Below are 24,085 nucleotides of genomic sequence, written 5' to 3' on the forward strand. Positions count from 1 at the left end.
CTTTTTCTATAACATAAAAGTAAAATACTCATTTTGTTGAAATGTAAAAAAATACTTCTTCTACATCATGAAAAGAAAATACTCATTTTGTTGAAAAGAAAGAAAATACTTTTTACTACATCATAAATTATAAAGCAAAAATCTATGTTACTCTGACTCTTCAAAAATGTTGTTGGGTGCGTGTCGGATCCTCCAAATTTAGTGCATTTTTGGAGGATCCGACATGGGTGCGGCAACACTTTTGAAGAGTCCGAGCAACATAAGCAAAAATACTTTTTACTACATCATAAATTATAAAGCAAACTTAATACTAAAAGCAAATTACTTCTCAATTTTAGTGTTTTCTCTCACTGCCGTGATAGTAATTTAATGTTATTAATTGTCTTTTGTAGTTTTGTGTTTTCAAGTTTATCAACGGGAGGCTAGGCATTATAGTTTGAACATAAAAAAGATGGGGCGGGGGCGGGGGTGGGGGTGGGTAGGGTGAGGGTGGGTTGGTGGGGATGGGGAATACAGTGGGGAAGGTTGAGAAAGAGTTTTGGATCCCTTCTCTTGGTAGGGAAAATATTTTCTTTCAATTGGAGGAAAATAAATTCATGAGAGGATATTTTCCAAAATATTTAAGCCAACCAAACATGGGAAAATTGAAAAACATTTTCCGGAAAATGTTTTCCTCCCTACAAACACACCCTAAACCTAAAACCATTTATAGATGCTTTAATGGCTGGCTCGTATAACAGAAATGATTTTCTCTTCTTTTCTCCTTTTGCCTCCCTTATCAAATGCTGTTCGGATTGAGATTGTCGCTCATTTTTTTCTTCAAAAGGATGAAAGCACAGAGGAATTGTGATCAACCTCTGGTGGAACAAAATTTAGAAATATTCAAGAAGAAATTTTCCGAGAAAATAGTGGACTTGCGAGATGGTTATTGCGTAACAGCGGGTCATCAGGTTGGTTATTTGCTCATTCTTCAGTAGAACAGCGGGAAGAAGATCGGGTACCAAGAGTGTAGTGGAGTCAGAGAAGTGTAGACAAAATGACGAGTAGAATATTAAGTGAGAGAGGGCAACAAAGATTGGAAGAGAGGAGGAATTACCTGTTGGCGAGGGATCCACTACACAATCAACTCTCAACATTTTGAGTCCTTTATGAACCACCTTATACGGCTAGGTCCATTGACGTTTGTGGGACACTATATTTAAAGGCCAAGGAAAAAACACACAGAGACCGGCTTCTACTCTTGTGTTATTCTTGTAGCTTGAGTCGCTCATCACTTAGGGATTTCAATAAACAATGACATTTGTAGCTTCTTTGCTTGTTAAGTGTCTTCTGCCCAAGCTTTGGTCTGTAAATTACGAGCTATTTTCGTTGCAAAACTTTCCTTTTACCTGGATGGTGAACTGCTGTGTATTGATTCAACTTGAACATGTTCTTTCTCTTGTATTCTCAGGTTATTCTATTTGTTGAAAAAATATGGTCTTGATGTTGATGTATAACATTGAGTCACGATAATTCCCTTTTGAGTGTAGGTTTCGCAATATCTTAGGAGTAAAAAGTGGGACACCAGAGTTGCTGCTGCTCATGCCATTGGATCAATTGCCGAAAATGTTAAACATACATCTCTGGCTGAAGTCTGTTCATCTGTAGAGGTGAAAATGTCTGAAGCAGGGATCTCAAGCAATGTTGCAGAATTGGTAGCTTGGCCTAAATGTTATCCTAAAATAGGAGGGACCTCATTTAGAAGGTTGCACATTCTGTATTTATCTTTCTTGATACAACATCATATACTCCATATTTTCTTTTGAAGCTATTTGGCTTCAGAGATGTAGTATTTGATTGCTCTTTTATATAGTTCATTGGTATTCTTGCATTGTTACTACACTTGATCTTAGCTAAAAGGCCGAGAAAGGTATGGTATTCTTGCATTGTTAGATCACTGAGTTTTGTATTTTATGCCTGCAGTTTTGACTTGAACAAAGTACTAGAGTTTGGGGCTCTATTGGCGTCTGCAGGACAGGTACTCTTTTGTTCCTTTTGACCTTGGCAGCTGTCATGCTTCCTCAGTGGGAATGCATTAGGAAACTTTTGATAAAATGTTGCTTATAGTTATTGAGTTTCTTTGTTGGATTCTATGGTTGTTTATTAATGGGGTCTGTCAATGAGACATTAAAAAACAGTTATTTTCTCAATTTATTTTGGTTGTCGTCTTCTGATTGCGTGAAGCTTGTAGCATGCCACCTAATTCTTAGAAAAGATGACATTTGTGAATGCATCTTATTAAATTCAGTAATGAGGACTACCCCATCATGCTATTTTACCTGACCGAAATTGATAGAATGAAAATACAAAAGTTAGACAGGTTAAAATTTAACCCATGATTCAATTGAAAGCTTATTTCTGCAATTACTAGATTGCAGATGGTACTGACAGCATGTCATCTTAGAGGTGCATCTTAATGATCTTATAAAAAATTTCTGAGCACTTCAAGGTCAGTTTATAATCTTGTATCTTGTTATAACTAATCACGGGGGTGGAGCTCTTTTGGCATGTACATGAATACTTAGGAGAAAGAGGAACATGAGAGTTGTGAGGGTTGGAACATGAATTTGTACAATTGAGGCATGTGTTTTGTTTTAGGTTAACTATTGGTGCATGCAGAAGGTTCCTGGCTGCAGTTACCACTACCTACTGTGTTGGACGTGTTAAATGTCTTCGAAATGTACTAGCGAATGCTTGCAACAATTGAGCCCTTGGGGCTTACCTAGGCCTAAGGAGTAGGAGGAGGTACAAAGCATTGATTGTACCTTTGGCTCTTACACATGCATTTTGGAGAGAGGGACATGCAAGCTTTATATACAGCAACATAACCAGTGTGATAGTGGTGTCTAGGAGGATAAAGTGTACGCGGACCTTATCCCTACCTTGTGTGAGGTAGAGAGGCTATTTCCGATAGACCCTCGGCTCAAATAAAACATTTTGAAAACATGTTTGGAAAATACAAGAGTAAAGAAGCTATGATGAAAATACTGAAGAAAAAAAATATTGACAGCAGAAATAGAAAGATAATTAAAGCAAAAGAAACAACAGAAGTAATAAAATTAAAGAATAAGATAATAATAATAATAATAATAATAATAATAATAATAATAATAATAATAATAATAATAATAAGGAGAAGAGGGAGCGGATATAGTGCTCTAAACTAGAACCATGCTCTCCCACAAAGAAGTGAAAAATCGCTTGACTACCTTGCAATATGCAAGCTTTATATAAGGGTGGAAAAACTTTATAATGTTTTCCTTAACAGCTAATACATTTATTTTCTGATTATATTTGTTGTTTAGTGCCACTTGATTCACGATAAAACTCATGGGATGAGGCGCATGTCTTAGTACCTGTCTTACATTGAAGCGCAGCTTAAGCGAGGCGAAGCAATCTCCCTGAGCTTTTCTGAGCTTCAGGGTTCGTTAATTCAGCCTTTGATAACATTGGAATCTACATCATTTACAAAGGCCATGTTGCACCAATAGCTACCAAAGAAATATATTTGTGTTTAAGGCTATGTATGTTGCTAAGTTTGCCTTAAAAAATTCTATTGTTTCTCGGTCCAAATTGTCCATCAAACCATGGGAATAGTGTTCGAAAGCTTGTGTGTCTTCCTATTGAAACCATCTCTTCTCCAGCTATGTAAGAAATCCAGAGTGGAGTGACGCATTGTCCATGATATGCCCGAAATAGCAAAAACAAGCTCCAAATATGATAAGTTATCTTGCAATGTAGGAACACTTTAAGCGTGCTTTGCGCTTAAAGCCCTAATAGACCTACAACGCTTTTTAGAGCTTTTCGCCTTTACATGGGTAGATTCCATGTTAGATATGATCGAGGATGCACATTTTGTAATTTTTAACACACTGTTTAGTGTTGTAATACCATTTATAATATATATATATATTGAGATAATATCTTAACATGCAAATGTGGAAGTATTCCAATATTTTTAAAAGAAAGACTAATAGTATTTTTTGAGAAAGATGAAAGAATATAATGAGTTAAGCACAAGTTAATGTTGACGAGTAGTTTTTAGACAGCTAACGGATGGTTAGCCTATTCCTAAGCTTATTGGGTTAAGCACAACTTAGGAGTGTCAGTGTGGGGGTGGTAATTCACAAGACATTTTTGACCGTAGGAGGGTGGTTAATCCATTTCCCTATTGCACAGAGGTGAGTTCAAGTCACTAATATCGAAAGGGGATAATATGCAAAAGGTGTACATATTTTTAATGTCTTGGAATTGAGTTCCGCACTACTTAATGCCAGAGTTTCTTCTTTGACATAACGGGAAATGTCTCCTTTACTGAGAAATTTACACTAATTATTGGTTTTCTTTTTTGCTTCTGCTTTATTTCCTTTCTAAGAATATCCTTCTAATTTGAATTATATGGTAAATTTGTTCCTGGACCAGAATTAATACTCGAGCTTCCACCAATAATCTAGGGGGAGGAATTAGCTATTTTAAAAGATGAGGAAGAACTGCAAGCTTTGTAAGTTAAGACTTTGCGGTGTTGTTGTCTTTGAGAATGATGTTTCAGCTCAGAAAAATCTCATCAAAGAGTAGACTCTTAGTTGGTATACTTATATATTCTTAATCAAAATTGTTAATTCGTTAAGGACTACATCTATCATCTATGGAAGAAAATGAGGTACAAGGTGGTGATGCCGATTCTATCATGTCTTGGTAGCAGTAATTGATTGATTGAAATCCTTATGGGAGGATTAGGAGACAGTTGATCCTTCATTTATGAGGAGGTAGAATTGATCCTACATAATGTTTGCATTTATCTGAAGACAAATGCACAAATTGAAAGCCAATGTCCTGGATTCCGGAATGTGTGCCCTACTTGTTCTAGTGAATTCTTTGTGCTCTTTTTCTTTTTTGAATTTTGTTCTTTTGTACGATATTGGAATTGTGTGCAAGTGCATTACTCAGATGCTTTATATTGTCTTCATTCAGGAGTATGATATTCCGATGGACAATAGCAAGAATTCAAGGGAGCGATTGGCCCGCCAGAAACAAAACCTGCGACGTCGATTGGGTGAGTTCACATCAATAGCTGGTTAGCTGACCAAGGCTGTTGATAGCTAATTATTTGTATGCCATTAAAACCACTTTATAATAAAATAAAAAGATTTCAGATTGAAGTGCTGCTTGCTATGTTGCACGGACTCTCCAAAATGTAGCCGCACCCGTGTCGGATGCACTACTATTGGAGGATCCGACACGTATCCTGCCACATTTTCGAAGAGTCCGAGCAACATAGGCTGCTTGTGTGTTTGTGGTATGGAAACTACTAAAATTGGTTGAGTGTAAAACGGGCCTGAAAACTTTGCAGGCTGTAGGGAAGTGTTGTCAAATGGTACAAACTATGTTCGAAGAGACGCTCTAATTAGACCTGCCATTAAAAATCTGTCTTGGTTTATTTTACCTTATCATTGTCCTGGTTTTATTGAGATAAGCCTACAGTATGGGAAAAAAAGCAAGTGTTGGGAGAAGGTGAATGCATGCCATGGGTTGATTGGAGAAGATTCAGAAGATCTAGGATTTGTGATATGAAGGTGACATTGAGTGCTATAATCAGTCAGGGAGAATGACAAATCTATTGTGTATGGTTTAGCAATTCTCCTTGGATAAGTAGGTCTGGCACGTTGGCAGATTGTTCTGGGTGCGTAGTTGCAGTTGATCACAAACGGATTTCTACTCAAGATTGATTGCGTAGTTTCCGAAGTTAAGTTGTGGATTTCATTTGTGCAGTAATATGTTCACCTACTCTCTTCTCTTAAGTTTGGGGTCCCATTGCTTGCATAGTGTTACTAAGATAAGAATTCGAGTTTTACTGTGTTTGGATGAAAGTGGATACAAAAGTCTATTTAAAAAAGTACCTTCTTGACAATTAAAAGTAAAAGAATATTGAATTTTGTGGAGAATTGGTTTCTCTTTTAGAAAATTGGACGCAATTTTGAGATAAACCCGAAATGAGCGCTTGTCAGTTAATAAACCTGAGGTTTTTGAGACACTACCCAAGGATTATCTTGTTGACATTGTTGAAAATGGTAGCGACGCAAGCATCTTTTCCATTGTTTGCCTCCTTTTCTATTGCTTCACCTGCTGCCTTCAAAACTCTCTGGATTCACTGAGAGTAATCTTAACCCTAATGCTGGTTTCCACGTCAACATTTGCGTATCTAGAATCACCTTTTGCTGATTACGTTCTTTTTTTTTTTTTTTGGGGGGGGGACTAAAATATGTCGATGGTTGACTAATTGACGGGTTGCGGGAATAGTTGAAGCCATACCCAATCGAAAAAGGATGTTATCCAAATGCATTTCAAGTAATTGTAGTAAAACTTGAGGGGGGGGGGGTTGTTAGGGAGTAAATTGGAAATTTCTTAGGTAGCCATTCCTTACTGTTATCCTTGGACTTCCACGCATGTTGGAGACGAAACAAATGAAATTGATGCTGTCATTTATTTTTTTTCCAACCAATCGAATGCCAATTTTTAGAACTTGTTGCAGTTTTCTGTATTTGTGACCGCGATTACCATGTAAATTTCGTAGAAACCGCTAGAAAATATTTCTTTATGGGTGGTCGATGATAGTTATTATTTCTCTTGTGTGATTAGATTTGGGCAACAGTGGGAGGAAGAAGTTATGCATCTATCTGAGTTTATTACGAAGTACTTCATAGAATGAATTTCAGTTACGCACCTGACCACCTGCATGTGGGAGAAAGAAGCAAAGCTGTGTGAGTTTAATAACTAATTTCCTGATTTTCAGTTACATACTTAATCACCCATAAGTGCATGTGCGAGCATGCCGATGAGGATAGTTCTTTGGATCATTTAGGTCAAATTGTTCGCATCAATCCGAACTCTTGTTTCTATACATCAGTAAAAGGTAGATATAGCAGCGTGTAGTAGCCTCAACATTTACTGGTTCAGTTATTGGTACTGCTGGGCTCTGGAGCCTGCGCTGTCTAAGTGCATGTTAGCATACTAAATTGTAAATGCTGCATCTAAGTTAGAAGAACTGCTCCATGGTTCTACTTAGTCCAATTAACTAGAATTCGCTAGTGGAAATAAGTTCTCATAGGGAACGTGCTTGCTACTTCAATTTCATCTCTCATTTTTCTTGATTGACTTTATTATAACCAATTTTTAGATGATAACTATTTTCTTCTCACATGAGAAATCTAGACCTTGGCTCTCTCTCTTCTATGTTAGTTAATGTAGCAGTGTGATTCTTATTCTCTCTCCCATGTGGCTAAATAAATAAATTATTTGCAAACTAACAGGTAGTCATTCTCGTAATCAGGATTAGATGTGTGTGAGCAGTTCATGGATGTCAATGAAATGATAAGGGATGAGGACCTGATCGTGCAGAGAGCTAATTCTCCAGGAAATGGTGTTGCTACTCAATATTATTCATCAAGGCCTGTCGGCAATATCCGGCATTTTGTTGCAAAAATGGTACCAAGTGTCAGATCTCGGAGGCCCAGTGCAAGGGAACTAAATTTGCTGAAGCGGAAAGCAAAAATAAGTTCAAAGGACCAAACAAAAGGATGGAATAAGGATGGAGATACAGAAGCTCCACAATCACAAGATATAATATCTCCTAGGGGCATGTGTCCCGATATATCGAGCTCTAATAAGGTTACAAGATATCCTAACTTTGCTGTACGCTTAAATAATTCAGATACAAGGTGCTACTGACATCAATATGCATGTGTATTTTCATTCACATACTGAAATTTTATTTTCTTCTAGTATCTTCATCTTTTTGGGTTCTCCTATAATCTCTTTTTCTTGTTTTTCTTTGTCGTTTGAGATTCAAAATTCGTATTTGCTCGCTCTCCTATCATACATTGTATGTTGGAGAAAGATATCAATGCGTGTAATGGAGGGGAAATTTCTTCATATTAAAAGAGTCCTGTTAATTTTTTGTTCATGAACTTTTAGTGTTTACAGGATATCGGATATCCTAACTAGTAGATGATTGTATTGTTTTCTATTGATATATTTTAGTTTTCTTTTTTCTTATTTCATTTGTGGATTGATTTCAGTGCAGTCTTGAAGGGTGAATCTTATATGCGGCTATGCGCATCGTACTCGGGGATTTGTTTTATCTTTTCACTGTCAATGAATGCTATGTTGTGGTGTTTTCGTGATGTTATCTTGCTTTTAGATTCTTAATAAATTTGATAGTCTGGGAACTTTGAAATTCCTTGGTCGTCTTTGTACAATTGCTGTCGAACCTAAGTTAGTTCATTAGTCTGAGAAAAGTCTAGGTCTCGAGGTCTCTGTCCAGGATTATACTTTGGCAGCATAACTGTATCTACTTTTAGTTGGACCTTTCCTTCGATTAGTTATCCTTAGCTGCTTTGCCTTGCTTCTAGTAAGTCCATCTGTTTGGTGCATCGTTTCTTTTACAAATTGATATACATTGCTAGTGAATTAATATCGAAGTGCAACTTGCAATCTTTTCCTGTGAGCAGTTACTTCAGGATTAAGTTTAGGAATGCAGGCTGTTCTTAGATAATTTTCTCTGTGATTTCTGGAAGACTTTAGGTGCTCCCTTTGCTAGGAACCTATGCTGCTCTTTCCTTTGCCCTGATGTCCTATTCAGGCTTTGCAGTGCTGCTGCAAAAGGAGCTCATATTTCTTGATATCTGGAAGCCTGTTTAGGCTTCATGATTCCTGCCTGCAATGTAAACTCGAGACAAACAGGACATAAACTTGTTTAGAGTTGGAGTGACATCAAAAGTAGAGGATGTTGATGTGGAGCTGATAAGTTGGAGAGCCACCTAAAGCTAGTATGGTGCAGTGAATCTGGGAGTTACGTTGTCCTGTGAAAATGTAATTAAAGGTCGTGGGTGGAGTAAGTTGGTTAGCTATTAATTACAGTTGAGATCATATATGCAAAAGTTGGCACCACTGTTGAATTTGAGCTATTGATTATTTCGGTAGTTTAGGAGAGTTTTGAAACAGTAGAAATGGGTACTTTAAACTGTTCTAGTTGGTATAGAATTGAAGGTATGGTTAATTGACATTAAACTTTATAACTGCCTTGAAAATTTGACATTAAAGCTGGCGGGGTGAATTAGTTGTTTATTGGTTAGTTTAAGTTGAGGTCATATATGCAAGTTGTGGCACCATTGTCTAAAATTTTAACTGTTAGTGGTTTGTTGGGAGGTGTAATGTAGTTTTGAAGCTGTATTAGCGGATAAATTTTAGGTGTTCAGTCGTTTAGAATTGAAGGTATGGATGTACAACTAACAGAGTTTTCTTCATTAACAATATGACCTACAGAGAGTTTGGGTGTTGTATAGAATTGATGGTATGATGAAGAAAGAGGTACTTTTCCGTTTTAACAATCAGTATTACTTCATCCAAGCAAGGAAGAAACAGTTTTAATGATCAATAGAGTTACGGCTCTAGTATTCCCTTAAAGATCAATCGAAATCATCTTGTGGATCGGATAAGATGTTTTGTTTCAATCATTTAATCAACTATGCCTCAGTTTCAAACGAATTTTTTTTTCATGGCAATGGCCAATCATCAACTGTTAAATTTCCGGTTTAGTATTCTTGGTAAATTTGTGTATATCATTTCACATCCTTCTGCATTCAAAAGCATGTGCTCAAGTAATTATCAAATTTTCTCTATATTATAAACTGTAAATATCAAAATCTTGAATTATTGTTTCTGCAGCTACTTGGTGAAAACATCTCTGATGAAGATGGATTAGAGAGTGACGGAGATAAGATTTGGCCATTTCAGAGTTTTGTTGAGCAACTGATCCTTGATATGTTTGATCCTTGTAAGCAACTTCCATTATGCAGTTGCACTTAATTCTTTTCATGGTTTTCTTGTGTGATAATTGTTTCTGATTTCTTCTCCAGTATGGGAGGTTCGTCATGGCAGTGTCATGGCTATGAGAGAGATCTTAACCCATCAAGGTGCTAATGCAGGAGTTATCATTCCAGACTTGAGATGTGATAGTGCATTAAATATTAAAATGGAAGATAGGGTAGACGAGAATACTATCAAAAGGGAAAGACCAATTGATCTGAATATGCAAGTTCCACTTGATGAGTTAGAGTCAGTTTCAAAGAAACTGAAGGTTGAACCTGAAGGTGCATCTTATTTGGCGATGGATACAATGGTCTGTACCAGCAGGGATGGTGATCCTGGTGGTGTTAATGTGAAAGTGGAAGATGCTGGATTGAGTTTGGCTATTGAACAGGCTAATGGTGAATTTAGCATTGGTTCTGTTAAGTTGGAGACTCAATCTCATCTCAGTGGTGGAAGCCTGGGTAATGATATATCCACGGAGAAGGAAGGTGGCGTGGATAAGGCTTCGTTGGAAAAGATGGATATTCTAGAAAACCTTCCTGAGAATTGTGAGCTGATGAACTTGGTTAAATTGGCTAGGCATTCTTGGCTTAAGAATTGTGAATTTCTTCAAGATTGTGCTATTCGTTTCTTGTGTGTCTTATCATTGGATCGGTATGGTCTTTCCTCCCTTGATTTGGTATCTTTGAGCTTAGTTTTGTTCTCAAACAGCTCCCACCCAAACCCACCACAAAAAAATGAAAGAAAGGAAAAGGAAGAAGCAATTTATTAGTCTATATAAAACATTTGAGAATACCAAACAGGAACAGAAGCTGCATAAAAGATTATTCTTTTTCTGCTCCCCCTCCCCCAAAAAAATTTCTGCTCTTTTGCTGTTGACAGTTACGGAATGCAACTTTGCTGTACTACTGCTGGGCTTCCCCCTTGATTTCATAATTACTGATAAGTGGTTATTTTTCTCTAGGTTACAGACATACACCCCACCTCACCCCCCAATTCTTTGTTTTTTTTTCTTTCCATTGACAGTTTTGGTGACTATGTGTCGGATCAAGTTGTGGCTCCTGTTCGTGAGACTTGTGCACAAGCTTTAGGCGCTGTGCTGAAGTACATGCATCCTACTCTAGTTCATGAGACACTGAATATCTTACTGCAGATGCAGGTAAATATGAACCAAGCTCAGCCTTTCGTTGCACACTGAGTATGGCTTTTAAGATTTTTAACTTGCATAGTAGTTGATACTCCTTTCGCTCTAGCTAGTAATCTCCTATCGAGATGGACTAATATGCGTGTTGTTCTTCTTACAATTCACTTTCATTTGAATCAATTACTGAGAATTTTAAAGCCTTACCATATCTTATATTACTCCCTTCGCTCCATTTATCCGATCCACTGTGTAGGAATGCTAAAAATGTTTGACTTAGGTGAAGAGATACAGAGTTTTATACACATTTCCTATTGTACTAACTTTGAACCGAAAATGTCAATCATTCCTTTTGCCATGTGAAATAAAGCAATAGCATCAGCAGCTTAATGTCATGATCTCTTGTCATATAAGTAAAGACAGTTGCGTGAAGAGGGGGGATGTAAGAAAAAATATCAGTCTTGCTTTTGCAAAGTGACTTCTTTTTCTCTTTTTTATCCTGAGGCAAAATACTTTTATGCTCCAACATGTGGGCCCATCTAGTATTAGACAACACAGGATTGATCTTCGTCGATCATGCTAATTGCTACAGACCTAACTATTTGAGGTTAATCATACGTACCTCCCTTGAGGTTTGCCTAAACAGGTGTTGTGGACTCAATAGTTCAATGGCATAGAGAGTGATTTTGAGTCTTTGTTGCCACCCACTGTCAAAGTATTTTTCAATGTACTTGGCTGAGGAAGGAATCTGGCATGCTTGAGGGTGTGCTAAAAGACCTGTATAAGTCTCTCCTCTACCGTATCAAAAACTATTAAGTCTCCCCTCTATTAAACAGTTTAAGATTTTAAGGTTTAATATCATCTGAAGTTTCGTATTTCAAGTTCTAACAATGGTTTTCAATTTGGGACCGACACATGGTTGATTTGTGTCCCTCTCAGAACAGTTTTTGACATCTGTTTTAATTAGCTGTTCTGGGTTTTTCAGCGTAGACCGGAATGGGAGATTCGTCACGGGAGTCTTTTGGGGATCAAGTATCTGGTTGCCGTACGGCAGGTAAATCTTAATCTATTGGATGGTGTGCTTGCTGAATCTTTCTGAATTCTGCTGGCTTCTTGCCTTAATAAATATAAGTGTTGTATGCAATTTGACTTCGAACTTTGTGTAGTGAAGTTGTTTGTGCTCAAGTTTTTGACTCAGAATTTTCATTATTCGATTATGGTCACCTAGAAACATGGTTAAGAGGGAGCTTACAAACAGAAAACAATGCTCCTACTTGGAAAATCATATGTATGAGTGTATAGAGGAATGAAAGGATGAAGTTGGATTGTTCGTTGCTATTTTTGCTGTAGTTAAGCTTATCTTGGCCAATGAAATACCTAGGATGGTCAAAGAAAGTTATTTCTTTCTATTAGTTTCTTTTATCCTTTTTAGTAGGTATTATGATTTGTACAGAGAAGATGTATCGATGCTGTTTTCTATGCCCTTTTAAGAGAGTCAGAAAATAAACCAACTCAGTCTCCAGCACTTGCTTTTGCTTTCTATTAGTTGGATCTAAAGTTGCTTTGATGATGGGGTTTGAATGGTATTTTCCGAGATTGATTACACACTACCTTGACAACATTGCAGTTTGATCTTTTGTCTCCTTCGTTTTCTTTGAGGGTGGATATGTTAAATACAATCAGGGGGTTGAAGAACTGTTACTTGATAAATTGTTTTAGTCCTGCAGAGTTGGCAGTATGGTCTCATATGTTACCTGCTGAAGTTTCCAAGCTCAACTGCTTTTGTTTACTCATCTTAGTATTCCTCTTGCTATGTACATTCTTCAGACTATGATGTTTTTGTTGCTAATTTGATTCTCCAATGATAACAGGAGATGCTTCCAGAGTTGCTTGGCTGTGTCCTCCCGGCATGTAAAGCTGGGCTTGAAGATCCTGATGATGATGTGAGAGCTGTTGCGGCAGATGCTTTAATACCTACTGCAGCGTCTGTTGTTTCTTTAAACGGCCAACTGTTGCATTCAATAATCATGCTGCTCTGGGATATTTTGCTTGACTTGGATGACCTCAGTCCATCTACGAGCAGGTAAGTCTTTACAAGGCAACTTTGGTACTTAAAATTAAACAAATATTTAAATACCAAGATTTCTAATTATCCCAGAGGAGCATTAACCTTGAAATATTCCAACACATTACTGTTAATTCTCTTGACGTTTCTACAGGTTAACTCAAACTCAACAAAATGTATCAGATTAAATTTGCAAATCATAACGGAAAAGACAAGTTGGATATAAAAAAAATAATTTGCAGTATCATGAAATAAAACTGATTTGGAGGTGATGTTATCATGAATCAGTAAGACTAGTTATGAGGATATTTATGCTGTCAGTTTGATTATATAACTGAACTAAAGCAAGTATGCTGCCAGCTTGTCCTGATTATTGACAAACTGCGGTGCTGACAGTGACATGCTGTCTATAAACATGTCACCGGATGGTGATATAGCACTCATTTGCGCTGCCTAGAAACCTGCTAGTGGATGATGATGTGGCACTGACCGTAGATGATATTTGCTAGTTGGCGACTTTGATGTGTCGCTTGACGGTGGCAATCCAATGAGATGCTAACTGGACAATGATGGGATATATATGACTTGTTGACTTGATAGGTGGACATATGTGGATTGGTGATATTTGCTTGGGTTGATGTGGACTGTTTGTAACATGGCTCATGACGCCGAAACAATGGAACAATGATAGGAAGAGACGGGAAAGATTAGTACCGCCGATCTAGTCACCCGAAAGAGACAAAGATTAATATCATTAGTAAGCTTTTTTAGCTTAAAAGCAAGATTAGTAAAATTGTAAGCTTAACTTTTCAAAAAAAATTACTCCCTCCGTTTTAAATTATGTGAACCTATTTCCTTTTTAGTCCGTGCTAAAAAGAATGACTCATTTCCCTATTTGGAAATAATTTACCTTTATGCAATGATTTATAACCACACAAAATATATCTGCCTCATTTTACACCACAAGTTCAAAAGTCTTCTCATTTTTCTTAAACTCTCTGCCCAGTCAAATGGGTTCACATAAATTGAAACTGAGGGAGTATAAAATATAAAGAACTTCTAGTATTATTTATATTTATTAATTTTTTTTTATATAATATTGGCCTAAGATTAGATTAAATGGAGTAACATATTAGTGATGGATTTGAGGATTCATATAGCCGGCCCTTTATTTGGGATTGAAGCATTGTTGTTGTTGTATAAGCTTATAAAACAAGACCGGTATAATTATTAAAGAATGTAAGCCTTTGATTAAGGAGGCAGCATAAGTCTGTTCACCAGTGAATGTAAGCTATTTAGATCCAAGATCGCAGAGGCTTTGCTACTATGTGAAAATAAGAAGAAAAGTCGAGAGACTTGTACAAGTGCTCCTTGTATGGGAGTTCAAACACTAGGAAAAAGGTAAGTTGGAACATGGTGAAGGGAGAGTTGATGAAGACTGTAGCAGCATCGTAGAAATCCAAAAATCCAGAAAAGACTCAATGACTCAATGTATCATTTACTGCCATCACGCCGGAAAGAGAAGGGGCGATGAACCTTAAGGATTACAAGCCTTATAGTCTAGTTGGAGCATTTATAAGATCGTTTTGTGATAAGTTAAATAATTGTATATTTCTTGTGAAATCCTCGTATACATGCAATATACTAGAAAGTCTAGAACCTACAATAAAATACGGTTAGTACTCACCCAATCAATGTACCTTTTATTGCCATCACGCCAAAAAGAGAAGGCGACAACAAACCTTAAGGATTACATGTCAATTAATCGTGATGGAACATTTGTAAGATCATTTTTCGATAGGTAAATTAGTTTTATATTTGCAAGAAAATCCTCGTGTACATGCAATATACCAAAAAGTTGAGAACCTACAATAAAACATATTTTTTACAAAGCTCATGCAATCAGCTTTACAAATAGGGACCTCATTGGTGCACAAAAAAAAAAACTAGACACAACTACCCCTCAAAGGTGTAATGTCATTCTCAACTCCCTCAAAAGCTATCTTATTTCTCTTTTTTCATATAACCCACTTATGAGCTAGGGTGAAACATCTAAAGGCGTGGGTCTTCTCTTTCTTCATCCTAAACCCCATCTAAGCGATGTCTCCATTACTGTGCTGGACATTACCCATTGTACTTTGAACCAATTCAAGACCACCCATTACAAACGTGCTAGTAACAATGCATCGGGATTGGATCATCTTCTCAGCAATTACACATATTGCACCAGCTAAGATGTATGAGTTTCCTCTTCAAATATTTATCTGTTACTCTTGTTTTTGTTGACCCTGCAAAGGAGCACACCTTTCTAGGTTGCCCTTAGGATCCACACTGAAAGATGCAAAGGTTTAAGATTGAGAGACATTCGTTATAGAGGGCGAGGCATGCGGACAAGAACGGAACCGTGGATCGGTGATGAAGGAGAAGACTAGGAAAGACTAGGAGCTGAACTACCTTTCAGTTGTGGCCATTGAAGAGTTATAATAAAAGGTTGGGAAGACGTTTTGGTAAGTAATAGTGTTGTATCATTGAGGTATGTCAGCAAAGAGATGGAGATTAGATCCAAAAGAGTAGAACTTTGCAATGTATAATGAGCTCAAAAAATCTGTTACGACCTCAAGTTCGAAAACATTGTCCTCGGCCAACTTATACAAAAAGTTAAGCGAAGATTATATGTGTGTGTGTGTGTATATATATATATATATATATATATATATATATATATATTTTCCGGTCTATCAATATTGTTCTTGTTGTCTTCAGAGATTCTAGTATTTGTCTCCATCCAAATGACCCCTAAACGACTGCAAGGATGGTATTCCAAATAAAGGAAGAATATTTGGACATTCTCCTCCTTTGCCTAGCAAGTAAATAGTTTAGTGTATCTGGGGAACAAACACTTGATGCCTTGGACATTTAAGAAGTACAGTATTTGACTTGAAAGTTTACTGTGAAGGAAAAGATGGTTGACATCTTCAACATTTTCTTCGCAAAGAGAGCATCTATTGCATAGCCTCTTTATTGAAGGTTATTAAAAGATGGTTGACGTCTTCAACATTTTCTTCGCAAAGAGAGCATCTAGTGCATGGCCTCTTTATTGAAGGTTATTAAGAGAGGGACATTTTCTTTTTACAACTGATCAGGAGAAGTATTTGAGTTTGTTTAGAGCCTTGTTCTTCCAAATAGATTTCCAATGGTCATAGTGTAAGAGGGTGTTGAGATCTTATAAAAAAATGAGTAACAACTCTTCCTAGAAAAAGGAGGATTCCAAAAGATATTATCGAGAGAGGGATAGGTGGGACACCGTTGCAGAATAGAGTGAACTCACTATAACCTTCAAGTTCCTATTCATTGTGATCTCCTACGAGGAATAAACAACCTTGACTCTTGCTTTTGAGTTAGAGTCAAGGCACGATGTACATTTGAAAGTACAGGAAAGGTATCCTTCAAAGGAGAGCGGCGAAACCATATATCTTGCCAACTTCATGAGGGTTTGAGTGAAGATGTGGACTACCTGCTATTCCATTGTGAGGTGTCAAGGTGTCAACACCTTTATTATCGGCGGTGATGAATTGGTTAAACTTTGGACAGTGCTAGGGACAATGCCGAGCCTACAGAAAAGGAATGAGAAGGCACAATCATGGAACTCGCTTCACTTGCTGTAATGTGGGCACGATCATTAGAGTGGAATATGTGAGCTCTCGTGATGTTGAGAATGATCTTTTACATTTGAGTTTCTAGTTTTATTCGGGTGAACTCTTGAGATTCCTGTCACCTCTAAGGCTTTGGTCTATTGGTAGGAGTGCAACACGTAATGTGTGCGTTAGGCACACGTCACGAGTTTGAACCTTGCCTTAGATAAAAGCTTGGTATTTAAGCGGAGATGAGTAGAGGGGCACGTCCATTATCCGTTGAGCTTCGAGCTTTGCGCCACTAGACCAATTTTTTTTTCTCCATTATAAAAAAACCCCGAGGTTCTTGTATGTATAGAAGTTAGAGTGTGTTTTGTGGAGAACCATCTTCCTTTTTTATGTAGGTTCTCTACTGTCCCATACAATTGTATACATAGATTTTTTCATATTATTAATAGCCTGTTTGGCCAAGCTTCTAAAATATGTTTATTTTGAGAAGTGCTTTTTTCAAAAGTACTTTTGGTGAAAATCAGTCTGTGTTTGGCTCATCAATTTGAAAAGCACTTTTGAGTAGCAATTAGTGTTTGGCCAAGCTTTTAGTGCTTCTAAGTGTATTTTTCTCAAAAGTCTTTTCAAAAAGGTAGTTCTGGGGAGAAGAAAAACGCTTCTCAGAAACTGCTTCTGCTTCTACTCAAAAGCACTTTTTTTCCTTCAAACATCTTAGCAAAACACCTTAACTTTGAAAAAAAGAGGACTTTTGACAAAAAAATCATTTTTGGCCAAGAAAAAAGCGCCAAACAGGCTATAAAATTACTTCTTTATCGAAAATGAAAGGAGATTTTTATACTATTGACCTGGATGCGTACTTCTATTTTCTTGACTTTCGACATCGACCATATCTAGGTTGAAATTTATATTTCCCTTCCTCCTTTCTAAAATAAAAAAATAGTCGGGGTTTTCGGGGTGTGGAGGCGTGGGTGAAAGATGGGCAGTGACTTTATAAAAAACTGTCTCTCTTACAAGATTTAGGCTTTCTCAATATTTATTCTATTATTTTTTTTTGAAAAAGGATGATTGTCTAGGTCTCTCACCAAAATTCCATCCTCTCACTCTTTAGCCCATTATCTTCTGTATTAATCACCTCTCCATTTTCCACTCTGAATTATAGCAGTTTATTTCTCAGTTTATTAATTAGAATATTAATTATTAATAAAGTTATTATTAGATAAAAAATGAAAATTAGCTGTCATACACTGGTGTCTACTATTACAAGAATTTTGCGTATTTATTTTATGTTGCTATCTTGTCCCCAATTATAGCTCTTGGTGATTTGTTGGTGACTTGTTCCCAATGAATCTTGATCTTCTCCATGTCTTTGGTATTGCAGTGTGATGAATCTGTTGGCAGAGATCTACTCTCAAGAGCAAATGATTCCAAAAACGTTTGGGGAGAAAAAGAAATTTGATCTCAATGAAATTGATCGACAAGATGACCCTGGGGAAGGGACATGGTCTTCAGAAAATCCTTACATGCTATCAACATTGGCACCAAGATTATGGCCTTTCATGAGACATAGTATCACTTCAGTCCGTTATTCAGCTATTCGGACTTTGGTAGCCTACCTTATCTGATCCTCTTTTTATTTGCTGTTAACATAACGGACTGCTGTTAGTTGTGTACATCACAGTTGCAATGTCTTATCGCTTGTATTTTGGTTGATTTGTCTTCGCATGAATTGGTTTTACACAATGCAAGTGCACATAAGTATAGAAGATAAAAAGCTGATTCTTAAATTTTCTTATGCAGGAACGATTGCTTGAAGCCGAATATAAGAGGAGCATTGCTGAATCATCTAGCTCTTTCTGGCCTTCATTTATTTTGGGTGATACTCTCAGGATTGTTTTCCAGAATTTGCTACTTGAATCAAATGAGGAGATCGTGCAGTGTTCAGGCAGGGTTTGGAGGATCTTTCTCCAGGTTTGTTGTTTATACCTGTCCTTCCCAAGTAAACCCCCAGATCAGCGTTCCACTTTTCATAGTGCTATATTTAATTGGATCAACAGAAACATCCTGTGAATGGCTATGATAATGCATTATCGTCTTAATCGATATCTGATATTTGAATCAGAGTGTACTAGCAGAAAAGGAGCATTCTCTAAAAATATTATTTTATGGATATCCTATTTGGTGATTGGGATTGAGAGGGATACTATCCTATGTTAGTTGAAGAGACTTTTCTAAGATTACATATCTGGAGGTGATTATAAGTCTGGTATTCAGCTGGACTTTGTTAGCTCTTTAGCCTTCGCATAGGATCATTGTAAAAGAGCTAACAAACTCACTACTTTCGTACTTATTCTGCTTTCATGCATCTTCTTGATGCCATTTATAACACTACTTCTATAAAAAAAAGGTCTGGTATTCAGCTATTTAGTTATTTTCTAGAGATACTGGTAGGTTGTATTTAGTTGGATAGAAGAATGAAGTGGATGGATATTTTATGAATGAAGTGGATGGATATTTTATTTCTTCCCTTAGATAGTGGAGTCACTCATTTGATGGTTTTTTGGGGAAAGGTTAGGATTCATATGATGGTTTTATAGCCCGTTTGGCCAAGCTTCTTTTTGGGCTAAAAGTGCTTTTTTGGCCAAATATTGATGTGTTTGGCCAAGCTTTTAGAAGGAAAAAAAGTGTTTTTGAGGAGAAGCAGAAAAAAGTAGCTTTTCTCCAAAAGCACTTTTCTGAGAAGTACTTTTGAGAAAAATTATACTTAGAAGCAGTTTTTAAAAGCTTGACCAAATACTAATTACTGCTCAAAAGTGCTTTTTAAATTAATTAGCCAAACACAAACTGCTTCTCACCAAAAGTACTTTTTTGAAAAGTACTTTTCAAAATATAAGCTGATTTTAGAAGCTTGGCCAAACAAGCTATTAATCGAATTTCATCTGAACCTTCTTTATCTAATTTGAATCTTCTTCCTTTCTCGTTCAAGTGAACCTTCCAAGTCAAGTGATGACCAGAGACTTGCTACCTATGGATTTTCTTTATTGTTCTTCGGGAAGGAGGGTTTGGGCCTTTTGGGGAATAAGCTTGACAAGGTGATATGCATATGTCCCACAAGGTGTCTTTGGCTTTTGTTTCATTGTGTCCGAGGGAGACATGGGGAGAGGTGGAAGTCTCTTCAAGTGATTTAGGTCCTGTGTGGCAATGTGTTATCTATTTGCTTTTTCTCCTTGTCCTGAACGTAAGCAAAAGAACAAAGCAAATGCTTAGTTGTGGTCATCTTTTGACTTTTTTTCGTCCATGTCATTGATCCATTGTTCTTGGGTCCTCTTACTAGGAGGGTTTTGTAGTGCGGGGGAAGGCTCTGACAGTGGATTTTTAATCCAGGCAGGTTATAATGCTGTACGTTTCAAACAGTTTGGCACTACAGCGTTTTTCAATTGGATTATTAAATTGAAGACATCAATTACAATAAAACCCTTAAATCATCGGAAACTTTAAAAGATGATCTTCAAGGAAATAAAGGAGAAAGGATGAGCGGGTTGGTCATGTGGGATAATATTGGGTATATTGTTGTTCTTGTTGTTTTTGATGAGCGGGTTGGTCACTTCATCCCATAAGGAGTATTTTGGGTAGGTTCTTATGTTTTTCTTCATGATAAAATGTGTTTGGAAAGTAGGAAAAAGGGCGATGGGAAAAAAGTGAAGGAGAAATGTGATGTTCCACTCAAAGGAGTAGCAATAGGAATAACCCGGTAACAAATTGATATAACCCTGAACTAGACTACCACAAGTGAGTTGCTTTAGTTGGGTGAAGTGGGAGTGTACACTTTGGTAGAGGACGATGATAATATTATGGTAGCAGCATTGTGCCCAGGGCTTAGTTCAAGTGGCAAAGGTTGATGGACTTGTGATTTAGGTCACAGGGTCGAGCCATGTGCCATTTTAACTAAGCCACTTATGTAAGTGGAGATAGGTAGAGTGGCGGGCTTATTATCCCCGAGTTTTGTAGGCTGCGGTTTGTTCCAAGGGTTCGCCCTAGACGGTTTTCTCGATCTTCAATAAAAATATATTGTTGTAGGGGGAACTTTATGCCAGCTTATCCAGGAAAAAAATTATGCTAGCTTCAAATAATTGGCTATAAGATAAATTAGAACAACAATGTTGTTATTTAATGGAGTGAAGGTTCTGTGTTTTTTGGTATACTTCTTGTGTACGTTTTTTTCCCCATCATTAATAAATTATTTACTATAAAATGATGTTATATAATGGAGACCGGATTGCCGTTTCTTAATCATTAACCTTGAGCAAATATTTTTGTAGTTAGCCGAGAAAATTGTTTCTTAGTTATTTGATCTTCTTATGTTTGATGAGATATCTATTTCAATTGCTGTTAGTGCCCAGTAGAAGACTTGGAAGATGCTTCAAAGGCATATTTTCCTTCTTGGCTGGAGTTAGCAACTACTCCATATGGTTCATCATTGGATACTGCAAAAATGTTTTGGCCTGTAGCTCTTCCCCGCAAAAGCCACTTCAAAGCAGCTGCAAAGATGAGAGCTGTGAAACCAGAAAACGATTCCCTTCAAAGTATATGCTCAGATTCAGGTGAAGGCTCTACTGTGCTGGAGAAAAGTACAGAGGCTTCCACCAGCAGCGGAAAGATTGTGGTTGGTGCTGATGTCGACATGTCGGTTACATATACACGTGTCGTTACTGCCACAGTCTTGGGCATTTTAGCTGCTAGGTTACGTGAAGGTTCTTTGCAGTTTTTTATCGACCCCTTATGGAAGGCGCTTACCTCTCTATCTGGAGTTCAACGCCAGGTGCATAATCTTAAACAAGTGTTTAGCATTGATCTTCATTTCCTTTATATTTCCCCTTCTATATGCCAATTTTTTGAGAATGATTTTTTTTTTTCCTGAGAATACTTTCTAGATGCCATATTTAAACTGGAGTTTTGATGGTGAATCAGGTAGCTTCAATGGTGCTTATTTCTTGGTTTAAAGAACTGAAAACCAGGAGCATCATGGATATGGACAGGGTTATTGCTGGCATCTCAAGTAATTTTAGGAGCCAATTGATGGATTTGTTAGCCTGCATTAACCCTGCTTTTCCTACGAAAGATTCTCTTTTTCCTTACATTGAACTCTCAAGAACGTACGATAAAATGCGCAATGAAGCTCGTCAGCTCTACTATGAGACTGAGGCAGCTGGCATGTTTAAAGATTTGTTGTCATCCATTCAGGTTGATCTAGAAAATCTTAGCGCCGATGATGCAATAAATTTTGCATCTAAACTTCAATTCTTAAGTATTAATTCTATGGGGGAGGAATCTGCCGAGCTGAACAGCTTGGACGAATTAGAAACATTCAAACAGAGGCTTTTGACCACTTCTGGGTATTTGAAATGCGTCCAGGTAACTTTTGGGGGTGAATCTCTAAACCTGGAGTCTTATTAACTGGATAAGTTTATTACATCATTTTCTAACTTCCAGTTTTTCCTTTGACAACTCGCAGAATAATTTGCATATTACCGTCTCTTCTTTACTGGCCGCTGCTGTTGTCTGGATGAATGAACTTCCAGTGAAACTGAATCCAATTATTTTACCTTTGATGGCTTCTATTAAGAGAGAACAGGTAAGTGTTCAATGTGATATTTCCTGAAAAGAGAGCACTTGCTATTTGCATGTCATAATTGTTCATTTTTGAAGGAGGAGATATTACAATGTAAGGCTGCTGAGGCTCTTGCAGAACTTATCTATCGTTGTATGGGACGGAAGCCTGGACCAAATGACAAGTTAATTAAGAACCTCTGTAGTTTGACATGCATGGATCCTTGTGAGACACCTCAAGCCGGAGTTTTGAATTCTATCGAAATAATTGAAGAGCAAGATCTTCTATCCTCAGTTAGTAGCAGTAATAGACACAAATCGAAAGTTCATATGCTCTCCCCTGGTGAAGATCGTTTAAAGGTTGAGGGCTTCATCAGTAGACGTGGATCTGAACTTGCCTTGAAGTACTTATGTGAAAAATTGGGTGGATCTTTGTTTGAAAAGCTTCCTAAGCTGTGGGACTGCTTAGTTGAAGTTCTTAAGCCTTGTAGTCTTGAAGGCATGACTGAAGAAGATGAAAAACTTATTACTCGAGCTATTGAGTTGGTTAAAGATTATCAGAACTTGATTAACAATATCCAGGTCAGTCCCAATGGTCGTAATTCTTCGTTTCTTGCACTTTTGATAATTACATGTTTATTGCAAATGCATCCAAGAAGGGACTAAATCTGGTACACAAGAAGTAAAAAATTGCTTTCCATGAAAGTTGTTGTCATCCACTTGGTGGATGGGTGATTGATCTGACGTTCTGCGTTCTATGGACAAAATACATAAGTTTCGTTCTTACTCTTGAATGGTGCACAAGTGCCAATGAAGCCACCTACCATGCTCTATTTTTTTCTCTTTTATTTGCTACATTGGGAGATCTTTCCCGAGGGCCAGAGGGGATACTTGTAATGTTTTGTTGCTTTTGTAGTAGGAAATGACTCTCTTTGTGAAGCTACCTTTTATTCTGGTCTCAGTCCTCTGCGCCTTCTGTTAGGTAATGATGCCATGATGAGTCCTCTTTGTGAAGAAAAGATTAACAACCCTTTGTTGATGTTAATACCTATAGAAAGCAGATATTGTTTTTTAGGTTATCATAAACAAAATTGAATACCTAATTCCTTCTGGGAGTTTCTCTTTTTAGTAGATTATTATGGGTATGCCTCACAATTATCTTCTTGGGTGGTACGAATTTGTTACGAATGTTGAGCTTCAATAATCAAAGTAAGAAAAATTCGTTGGCTTGGGATTTCTAGGAGGTTTTTAGTTTCTCTGCGTTGATTCTGATCTGATTATTCATTTCCCCTTCATCAACTCCTGAAGGATATCTATTTTAATAAGCCCCCAAAAGAACCCATTAGGAATAGAAAGGAGGGGGACCAACAGTGAAGCTCAATATTAGAAGTGAAGAAGGAAATGGAGTTCTTATCTTAAAAATAAGCTCTTACACATTCTCTGTTCCTTGAAGGCCTTTGTTTCCTCCTTTTGTTTTTCCTGCTTACTATCTGAACAACAACCAAAATTCTTCTCTGATCAAAGTTCCTTTATATGTTTGCTAGTATCTTTCACATATCTCCTGAGTTTTATCATTTTTTAAAAAACTTAAATTGATAAATGTTTGAATCTACAGAAAAATTGCTTATTTCATTTGCTAAGATTGAATCATGTCATTACTTTCGTGATGGAATGAGTGCAAGTTGCCCATACAGAGAACAGTAACAGAGGTGTAACTGGTCTATCCCT

At 37.1% G+C, this 24,085-nt stretch overlaps 1 protein-coding gene across 7 annotated transcripts in view; it reads left to right on the forward strand.

The window, feature by feature from the left end:
- LOC104239904 (TATA-binding protein-associated factor BTAF1) overlaps window positions 1-24,085 on the forward strand; it is a 35,582-nt gene that overhangs the window by 2,652 nt on the left and 8,845 nt on the right. For 3 of the 7 annotated variants that reach the window (XR_011401646.1, XM_009794641.2, XM_009794642.2), the window contains exons 4-18: window positions 1,530-1,744; window positions 1,963-2,017; window positions 5,011-5,092; window positions 7,367-7,704; window positions 9,763-9,871; window positions 9,954-10,560; window positions 10,933-11,065; window positions 12,033-12,101; window positions 12,919-13,130; window positions 18,132-18,357; window positions 18,551-18,721; window positions 21,144-21,569; window positions 21,719-22,162; window positions 22,263-22,382; window positions 22,457-22,939. Coding sequence is in view for 6 of the 7 variants with exons in the window: in XM_009794641.2 (XP_009792943.1) it covers window positions 1,530-1,744; window positions 1,963-2,017; window positions 5,011-5,092; window positions 7,367-7,704; window positions 9,763-9,871; window positions 9,954-10,560; window positions 10,933-11,065; window positions 12,033-12,101; window positions 12,919-13,130; window positions 18,132-18,357; window positions 18,551-18,721; window positions 21,144-21,569; window positions 21,719-22,162; window positions 22,263-22,382; window positions 22,457-22,939 (3,690 nt within the window). In the remaining variant the exon portion in view is untranslated. Of the gene's footprint in view, window positions 1-1,529; window positions 1,745-1,962; window positions 2,018-4,479; window positions 4,541-5,010; window positions 5,093-6,707; window positions 6,798-7,346; window positions 7,705-9,762; window positions 9,872-9,953; window positions 10,561-10,932; window positions 11,066-12,032; window positions 12,102-12,918; window positions 13,131-18,131; window positions 18,358-18,550; window positions 18,722-21,143; window positions 21,570-21,718; window positions 22,163-22,262; window positions 22,383-22,456; window positions 22,940-24,085 lie in introns of those variants that run through there. The other 4 variants (XM_009794644.2, XM_009794645.2, XM_009794646.2 and 1 more) reach the window with 4 other exon arrangements.

The sequence above is a fragment of the Nicotiana sylvestris genome, chromosome 8 (genome assembly GCF_000393655.2).
Source record: "Nicotiana sylvestris chromosome 8, ASM39365v2, whole genome shotgun sequence".
In the NCBI taxonomy this organism is placed as follows: Eukaryota; Viridiplantae; Streptophyta; class Magnoliopsida; order Solanales; family Solanaceae; genus Nicotiana; species Nicotiana sylvestris.